The 10,293-nt window shown below is 39.7% G+C and overlaps 1 protein-coding gene across 1 annotated transcript in view; it reads left to right on the forward strand.

The window, feature by feature from the left end:
• cdh23 (cadherin-related 23) overlaps positions 1–10,293 on the forward strand; it is a 277,788-nt gene that overhangs the window by 22,017 nt on the left and 245,478 nt on the right. The window contains exons 2-3 of the mRNA XM_049481005.1: positions 2,514–2,614; positions 9,063–9,137. Of these exons, the coding sequence (XP_049336962.1) occupies positions 2,533–2,614; positions 9,063–9,137 (157 nt within the window). The 5' untranslated portion in view covers positions 2,514–2,532. The remainder of the gene's footprint in view (positions 1–2,513; positions 2,615–9,062; positions 9,138–10,293) is intronic.

Consider the following 10,293-nt stretch of genomic DNA (forward strand, 5'->3'; position numbering starts at 1 on the left):
ATATAGGGGGGGTGTGACACAAACAACCTAATTTAGTTTGTACTGTTTAAATTAAAGTTTTTGGGCTGATGCCGATATCTGATATTACAGATGTATGGATGTAGCTGGAGGTAGCACAAGGTAAAAGTTCACGGTGGACGCCTGCATCAAACTATCAAACTAAATTAATTCTTAACCTGAGAATGAGAGAAATGAGTACAGCTAGATATGGATATCCAGCAGGGTTATCACTTTAAATTCTCTGTGTCGTGCACCACTATTCCAGGCTATCAAAGATGTCTACATTCTTTCACACATTATTATTTCCCTGCATTAAATCAAGTCATTAATTAAGAGTCATTAAGAGATTGGTTCCAGCACTGCACATCCAGCAGCTCTTTCCTCCAGCCTGCTCCTTTCTGTAGCATCAAGGTAAACTAATTACTGAAATCAGGTGCTGAGGTGCTGGGTTTCAGTAAACATCTGTAAACCTGGACGCCTCAGTGGAACCAGTTGTTGTGAAAGGATGTATATGTTTGATATGCGGGTGTGCAGCAGATGTTCAGGATGTGTCTGAAGGATCGACAAAGCAAAATTCCACACCATCATCCAGTGATGCAGTGTGGTGAGGATTAGGGCTGCAATATATATTTTCTGCATCGATATCGCAATGCACAATAGCCACATCACAGGGAGTTTAATTTTTAAATGTTACTTTTTAAGCACTTTTTTGCTGCATACAACCATTTTAAATACTCATTACACATTTTTATATTGTGACGTTGCAGGATTGACTTCTGGCGAAATATTGCACAACAACAAAATATTGTAATGCCATATTTTTTTTTCCAATATGATGCAGCCCCAGTGATGATTAAACACTATTGTGAAATTTTGGGAAAGTGTTGGGAACTGTCTGGAGAAAAAAAAACTTAAAGGAGACTCTGGAAAGCAGTAATGAATATAAAGGAAACTGTTAATTTAGATTGTTTAAAAATGCTATAAAAATCATGTCAAAGTCATGGGATAGGACTATGTAAAATCAGTCCAGCATTTTACAAAATAAAGTGATTTTACGTCAGTGTTACCCAGCAGCACATCTGATTTAAACTGTGGAGCTGAATTACTTACACAAACACAAAGATTGGATTGGACAGGTACTGGATGATACTCAGCATTAAAAGACTCAGATCTGATCGAGGGGCAAAATATCCTAATCTGAAATCCTTATTATAAAGCAATGTTGTGCTGTTAGTGATATTTAATAGGTGAACAGATTTTAAATGATTTGAGTTTTCAGTGCTGAGATGTTGTGGTGTGCTTCTCGCTTTCTCCCCTGTAGCCTCCCAATCTCTGCAACATTAGCACTAAACAGCAGCAAACAAACAGTCCCACTGCTGTAATTAGCCTGATTACACAGAGGTTGCACTCGGCGCGATTACACATCATTAATTTCGACCTTACAGTTCCTTTAATTAAATCGCATGTCACACCGGGTCTCCCGCTAATATAGTTAACACACTTTAGACACCTTTATTTACTCGTTCGGATGCTCACTTATCCGTCGGGTTTTCATTTAAAGCGAGTTACACCCTGCGAGACGATTAGGAATGTCTCGATTAGCAGGGATTCTGGGGGAGAGGGGGATCAGCCTTTACTGGGGACGTCCCTGATGAGCTGAATCTTCCTCTTTAGCCACAGTGAGCAGCTGAAGCTTCTGGCTCATCGCTCAGTTCAATGCATAAGTCATATTCCCTATCCAATATTAATGCCGCTGGTATAAAACCCCTCGCCTCGGGTGATACTCTGCACTCCGAGGCTCTGTAGGCCTTTGAAGGTGCTTTAAATGAACAGAGTATTGACCGGGTCGAGGAGTCCTGATCTGCCAGATCACGAGAGATTTCACTTTTAAATATTGGGACACATTAGGATCATTTATAGTTCTTTTGTAATCAGTGATATTAAACAGTTGGAGTTGGAGTAACTGTCTCTCTAACTGTTCGGTACTGTCCAGCATTGCTGTGAGGATTTGATTGCATTCTGTAACAAGAGAAGCATTAGTGTGGTTTGATTGTTGTATTTTATGGAGCTCCATCATTCTGAATCCACCCCCCCACACCCCCACGCTGAGGGTCTTATACCCCTCAGCCAGACCCGGCGTCAGGTACGGTGCCAATACTTTTATATTGATTTATCTGCTCTAGAGAGTTACTGTATATTCTGTTGGCAGTACTTCTCTACAGGGACTAGACAAACTGTGTTTTACTGTCAACAATGGGTCCAGTTTAAAATAGGAGAACGCAGTTATGAGATAGAACCTCTGGAATGATCTGTGTGTAGTTTTGTAACCCCTGTCTCAGCTTGCGTGAAGATTTTGTTTGTATAAAGTACCAAGAAAGGGCAAAATACTATTTGTTGAAATTGTTTGCTGTAAAATAGGTTTCAGACCTGTGATATAAATGAAATAAAAATGTCCAATATTTGTATTTTTCGCAGTTTTTACTGAAATGAAACGTGTGTGTGTGTTTCTGCAGTGTTGAGAAGGTGCAGGTGATGTGGAGGGAAGGTTCTGGTGGCAGGATGACGGTGGCCAAGCTGCTCCTCTCCACGTTCCTCCTACACACATTCAGTGAAGGTAAAACACACACACACACACACCTGACATCGCAGTGCTCTTCTCTACTTTAGCCTCTGCAGCCTCTGCATTAACTCTGTCCACCTCTCCTCGTCCTTTTCTGTTCCTCCTCGTCCTCCTCCGCCCCGGGCCTTTTGTTCATCACAGCAGCGTCTCATTACCTCCCCCTTTTTTTCTACCTGTCGTCCTCTCATCCTGTCTCACCCGCTCAATCAACTTTTTTTCTTTTTAAGTCTGTCACTCAATCTTGACTGGAGCGCTGCGGCTGGGTCAACACTCAGCCCTTTCACAGCGCGGGATGTGTAAACACACGGCCGGCACTGTGACTGAGGTTTGGAGACGAGCGAGAGACACCTCCAATCACCCGGGCAGCCGAGCCGCCGCGCTGAGTTATCAGCACGATGCCACCATCGCTTTACATCGCACCCAATGACTTTCTAAAACACCCACCCTCACACCCCCTCCACTATCTGTCTCTTCCTCTTTAAGCTGAAAGCTGGAGCAGTGGAGAGTCATTGCTGTTTTACTGCAGTATTTAATCATCTAATAATATTAGGACGCCCCGAGAAAACATTTGTTCTTTTAGTGACATAATTAAATATTTGGGCATTTGATTTTCATGTGAATAATACTCAGAGATGGAGGTTGTATAATAAACACATACGACTGAGAATTGGACATCCCCACATTTATTACTACTATTCCCTCTGTTTCGAGTGTGCTGATTCAAAAAATATATAAAGCCCCAACACTTCCCTAATCTACCCCTTCATCCTAATGAGAATCGGGACACCCTACCCCTAGGTGTGCACACAAAACTGAGGAGTAGAGCTAAGCAGTAAAGCTAAGGGGAGAAATGGGATTGGGCCTTAGACTGTGTTTAGTATTCAATATACAGTTTATGTTTATTTAGTTATTTATAGAATGTATGATTAATTTTTTCTGGTTTTAGTTTCTGTAAAAAACATTCATCATTCTACAGTGATCATTAGACCAGTGATGTGCAGAGCTTCACACAATCACGTGACTGCTTCACGCTAAATATTAACGCTTCAACAGCAAAGAGAAAGAAAAGGCGAATTTGAGACGGAGACGTGATGATGGAACGCGAGTGGAGCTGTGATCAAATTTAAGATGCTCTGATTGTCAAACAAATTTGAGTTAAAATGTAGATAAATGAACAATTACAAGACAAAAAGTGCCAACCATTAACAGTGTGAATGTATTGAGAATCACAACAGCAAACGTTTTCCACTGTGCCTTATCAAAATGTGTTTTAAGTATATTCTAAATGTATTCTGAATACATAAAACAGAAATAGCACACATCACATTATTCAGCAACCACTACATTCTGGATGTATATTCCCAGCTCAGCAATGAGAAAACAAATGTGATGTTTTAAAGCACTGGAAAACTCCTCGTCCACCAAAAACAGGAAACTGCTAATATGCATTGTGTTGAAACTCAGAGTAATATAATACACTTAGCAGGGAAGTTTGATATCACTTCCAGACAATACCCAGAGTACTAAATAGACAGATATAGACAGACACGGGTTGTTTAAATCATGTAACCAGAAAGGTTAACTAAACAGAAGTGCATCTGGAGTTACCAAAACAGGGTCAGACAATAGAGAATTCAAGTACAGACAAATAATGAATCAGACATCTGAGATATTTGGCATCAGTTCACAAGAGGAGCAGAAACAGACAGGGGATGTGTATCTAGGAAGCTTTGATTGACTGGAGTTGATCATACTTTAGAAATGCCTGTTTCCAGATATATATATATATATATATATTTTTTTTTTTGATTAATTCAATATGTCCATTGTGTTTATTTGTGTTAATTTAAGTGGAGGCTTTTCACCAGGTGCACTGACCTGTTCTCCCATCTGCTCTGAGGACAGATAGTGAGAGTAGGCCACCACCCATTAAAATTATTCTGACAGGCCTAATTTTATGGCATGTTCCACTGGGAAAGGGGCGTGGCCACAGCGAACCGGTAGTAGCACATTTACATTACCCATAGAGCTTTGATTGGTCAAATTCAGATTTAAAATATAGGTTCAGATTAAAAATCTTACGCAGCATTTTAATCCATCAGTTTTAGACTCTGTAAAAGACATCATCATTATAAATAAAAAACAGCTTCCTTTCACTGTTTATTACAGAATTTTCTAATGAAGATTTGGCTTATCTTCCACCTCCATCGTTCTATTCTGTCTCTTTTCTCTCTCTTCCTTGATCTCTCTCTCTCTCTTGCTTCTCTGTGCCACTATCTATCCCCCTCTCCTGCACTTGTGGTGCTGATAGCTGTGGCTGATCCTACAGGGAAAAGTGTTTTCATGCTTATTATCTCTGGCTGATTGTTAAGGGCTTTGTGGACTCCAGAAATTAAGAGACACCCCGTGACCGAGCTCAGCCAGAATAATGACCCACACTGAGAGTGAGTACGAGGGTGAAGAAAGAGAGAGAGGGAAAGAGACAAAGAACAAGAGAAAGAAACAATAAATTATAAAAACAATAGAGCAAGTGTGAATTAGTGAACCTAATAGAGAATCCAAGAATGAAAAAGAGATGTAATATAATATTAGAATTATAATGCAATCACACCTCTTTAAAGAGCAGCCTCTTTTTTATTATTTAGAATATTTAAACTTTTGAAAAAAATATTAATGTAAATGTAATAAATAAAAGTAATAAAAGTAATGAAAAAACATAAATAAATAAAAACACTATTTGTAAACTGTCACTAACACACTGGGTTATTCACAATAATGGGTCCTCCTGACTTTGATATTAAAACCTATAAAAATATGGAGAGAGAGGGAATAAGACAGAGAGAAAGAGGTAGAGGAAAAAAGAGAGAAAACGAGAGGAAAAAGAAGAGGAAAAGAAAGATAGAGAAGATAGCAGAGACATATAGAAATAATAAGGAGAATGAAAGAAAACAGAATAAAAAAATCAAGAAGTGAGAGAGAACAAAAGAAAATAAGAGACAGGAAGAGAGATAAAAATAATATAAGAGAGAATGAAAGAGAGAGAGAGACCTGAGAGAGAATAAAGAGGCAGTGAGAGAGAAAGAGAAAGAATAAAAGATCACAGAAAGTGAGAGAGTGAATGAAAATAAGAGACAGCAAGAGACAAAGATAGAGAAAGGTAATAAAAGAGAGAGAGAGAGAGAGAGAGAATGGAGAGAGAAAAATAACTGAAAGATATGAGTGTGAAAGAATTAAAGAGAGAAAGAACATGAGAGATGGTGGATAAGAATGAGAGTGAGAGATATAAAGAGAGAGGAAGGGAATAAAAGAGAGAGAGAGATGATTAGAGTGTGATTGAAGCCGTGGTTGTGAGCAGTAGCTGTATAATGAGAAGTGATGAGTTTATGAAGATGAGATCAAACACAAGAGCCACTCCATCGACTCTCATATCAGCTCAGTCAAGACCCTCTTATCCCCACAGTCCTCTTCATACAGCCAGACTGATACACACTTTCTCCATTTCTCAATCACCGCTCGCCTGTGAGCACTAATCTTTACGTATTACTACACAGTGTACGACGTGTTTTACAGAGAGAATTTAAAAATACACTCAGTATTAACCATGAATCGTCCTAATATTCAATTAGGCCTCATTTTTTCCCACTGCTTCTCCTCTTTCCCTGTGTTTATCTGTTTATCATAAACTATTTGATCAGTAACTTTTCTTGGTTTCTAAACTTGTATTATAAAGAGTTGTGCCAGTTAAAATAAACACTTAAACACACTGCAGGTCTCAGTAGTGTATTGGTTATTGATATAGGTCCATGGAGAAGAGTGTCTGGGTCTAAGCCTAAATCACATTACATGTACCGCTGGGTGGTATACTGGTGCCAAAGAAGCACACTAGCAGAGCTTACTAGCTAATGCTAGCTAGTTAGCATAACAAAATAACACACTGGAAGCTTAGCTCTGTGGAGTCAAACCCTCGTTTTGCTCTGTCCTGCCTGGAGAGAAATGAGAGCAGCACTTTATCTAAGGAGCTCCTGCTGCTGTTCTTCACTGTATGATTTTTTTTTTATACGAGCAAAAAAGAAAAACAACAGCAAACTGCAGTTAAGCAGGAGAGGATGGGCCTCCATTTCCCCATCATGCAGAATAAGTCTAAAAGGGTGTCTGCTGGATAATGAAACAGCTTTTATTCAAGTTAACAGCTTTTATTCAAGATTGCTCAGGTGTACATTGACTCAGTATCAGCAGCAGTTAGTAGCGGTTCATGTGATTCAGATGCAGCACTAGCTAGCCTACATCCTTTAAGCTAGTGGGAAGGGCACTGGCAAAAATGTTCTTAGCGTATCTATAAATGCATGTGTCCTTTAAGGGCATCTCACAACACAAATTCCATTTTATGACCATAGGGGGAGCCCAGGAGCAATAATTTAATTATTTAATTCTCACATAAAACTGGAATTGTGTCTAAAATGTGCAAAACAAATGATCCCATATGACATGACAGAATGATAGAATTGACATGACATGATAGAAAGAACAGAGGTGCTTATTACCAGGTGCTGTTACCAGGTATTATCAGGTGTTAACGCTTAGTGACGTGCTGCTGTAGATCTGCTCCTGTTGAGATGCTTCAGTGTTCTGCAGATCAATGTGTTTTTAACATTCTTCATTCAGCATCTCTCTGCATCAAACGGCTCTTCAAGCACACACACACACACACACACACACACACACACACACACACACACACACCCCTCCTGCGGTGCAGAAGTGTCTCTATGGCCCACTGCCCAAAGGCTTGATCAAAGCGCTGCTGCTTTGTAGGCTGATCTTCCTGACAAAACAGCTTGTCTCCCGCTGCCCTGAAACACAAACGACACCCAGGAGAGGAGAGAGTGTGTGTGTGTTGCAAAAAAAACAAAAAAAAAAAAACATGCTATAGAAGTAGGCCAACTTGAGAACGTAGAACGGCTGCTCACAAACGCATGCAGGTGTGTTACACGCTTTCACAGACACACACAAACACATACGAGTGTAAAATTGTCAATATTACATTATATTACAATATTTTATTTTGCAATACTGTATAGTTTTTTTTAAATACAATATTTTAGGTTTACATGTAAAGATTGGTGTCTTACAGTGAATTCATTTACTAGATTCATTACTAGATACCAGTGCTGTACTAGTCTTCAGATCTCACTGTTATAATTACATAAAAAGTAAAATATGTTTTTTAATAATTGTTTTTCTAACATTTGAAGAACCATAATATATTGCCTTGTTTACAGTATTGCAGCAGACAGTGATATATAGAATCACAAGCCCTGCACTTTAATATGTACTGTTGCCCATAGACAGCCCTACACACACACACACACACACACACACATGGTCACATATTTCACCCCATTATTGAGTATCAGGATAGCTAGGACAAGCACTGTGAGTGTGTTTATTTGAACTGTGTGTGTGTGTGTGTGTGTGTGTGTGTGTGTGTGTGTGTGTGTGTGTGTGTGTGTGTGTGTGTGTGTGTGTGATCGATTGCTTGGTTCTGTGTGCTCTTGCCCTTTTAACACTACCAATCCTGTCAGGAATGGATAACACCAGTACGTTCAGAGTGTTCCTGTCTGTTTTAGCCCGACCCAGACACGGACTCTGTGCTTCACGTCTCAGTAGAACAGCACTGATACCCCCACATTTTCAGGATGGCAATTGAAGGGTGCAAAAAGTTCAAATCCACTTTGGCTGACCAGAAAAACCACACTTCACAGCTCAGACCCCGTTCTTAGTTTGGAAAAGCAGGTGAAAAGCTGAAATAAGCACCAGCAGAACTGGAGAGTGGACCGAGATGGTCATTCAGAGACTGATGTAACCATTACCTGACAAGATAAACCTCTTACCTGTTTTACTGTGAAGAAAATTACAGTAAATATGTTTTTAAACATGTTTGGAGCATAAAAATGTGTGAAAAGTTTTGAATAAATATGTGTTTATATTATGTGTGATAATGTGTGTTTATACAACTCCAACTCCAAATTAGATTGAAAAAAAAAAGTTGAGACATCGCTTTTCCTACATTTACTTTATTTACAGTACTGCAGACAGCATGAACCCAAGCCACTCAAAATAATATCTGTATTTTCAGGTAGAAGATCTGTGACCAATAGGCCGGACGTTACTCCCCGAGACGCAAGAAGAAAATAAAAATATACTGTAGTAAATCTGCAGTAATGTTCTGTGATTACTGACTGTTAAAAATGCACTGTTCTGTTTACGGTTCAAGACAACCGTGTGATTGGAGGAGAGCGTGGGGGGGCGGGTTCAGGCAGGTTGTTTTAGTACCTGTTCCCTCTTATTCTCATTATTACTCTTCTGCTTCTCAGGTGGATGAATGTGGGTTTTTGGTGGTGAAAGTTTTCAGTTACTAATCTGTGAACTTTCTCTCCTGCAGCCTTTAACCAACCACCTCGCTTCAACAACTACTTCTTCCAGTCGTACCTGCTGATCTACGAAGACACTGCAGTGGGTGAGTGTCAGGAAACACACACACACACACACACACACATATAAAGTGTATACACGCACACTATGGGCCCTATTTTAACAATCTTTAGGTGAGCCGTCAACTGTGCACCGTGCAGCTTGATTTAGGGCGTGTCAATGTGTCTTTGCTATCGTAATGACAGGAAAAGTATGCCTTGTGTGGCTCAAAACGTAAAAAAAAAACATATACTAATTATCTTAATTAGTTGGGTGTGTTTTGGGAGTAAGTCGCAATAGTGTGCCACTTGTCATTTTCTTTAAGAACCAGTTGTGCTCTGACTGGCGCATTACTGTTTGAGGTACGCAGTTACCTGGAGGTGTCCAACGTGTACACACATTGGGGGCACTCCTGTGACAATTCACTGCCAAGATAGCAATGAATCTTAGTTATTAAAATGATGCAGGTGTAGGGCGTGAAAATAGACTGTTGGCGGGGTGTAAGATAGCAATGAGCATCACACCGTGTCTTGCACAGGGTGTTAGATGGGGCTCTGTGTGTCCAAATGTTTATGGCCATCTCTTCTAATGAATACATTTACTGTAGATACTCTAAGTGAAGTTGTATAGTGCCTGATTAGAAGTTGAGTAAGTTTTCCAATACCTTTGTCCTTGTAGTGGGTTTATATGGAACCAGTACTGTATTTGTTCCAAGTACTTATACATGTATATATATATATATATAAGTGTATATAAAAGTGTATATAAAAGTGTGCGTGTGTGAAGAGAGATGTTTGACAGATGGATGATGTTGTGCTAGTTTGATTTTCAGACAGGCACAGTCTTTCAAGAGAACAAAAGTCCAGAGATGTTCCAGGTGTGTGTGTGTGTGTGTCTGTCTGTGTGTGTGTGTGTGTGTGTGTGTGTGTGTGTGTGTGTGTGTGTGAGAGAGAGAGAAACAGTCTGTAGCTTTAAGTTTTTGTGTAATGTAGCATTTTTATGCATTATATATAAGCACACTGTTTGAAGATGTGTATACAAGTTTAGACAGTGTGTGTGTATGTGTGTGTGTGTGTGTGTGTGTGTGTGTGTGTGTGTGTGTGTGTGTGTGTGTATGTATGTGTGTGTGTGTGTGTTTTTGTGTGTGTGTGTGTGTGTGTGTGTGTGTGTGTGTGTGTGTGTGTGTGTGTGTGTGTGTGTGT

Source organism: Astyanax mexicanus, chromosome 7, assembly GCF_023375975.1.
Source record: "Astyanax mexicanus isolate ESR-SI-001 chromosome 7, AstMex3_surface, whole genome shotgun sequence".
Taxonomy (NCBI): domain Eukaryota; kingdom Metazoa; phylum Chordata; class Actinopteri; order Characiformes; family Acestrorhamphidae; genus Astyanax; species Astyanax mexicanus.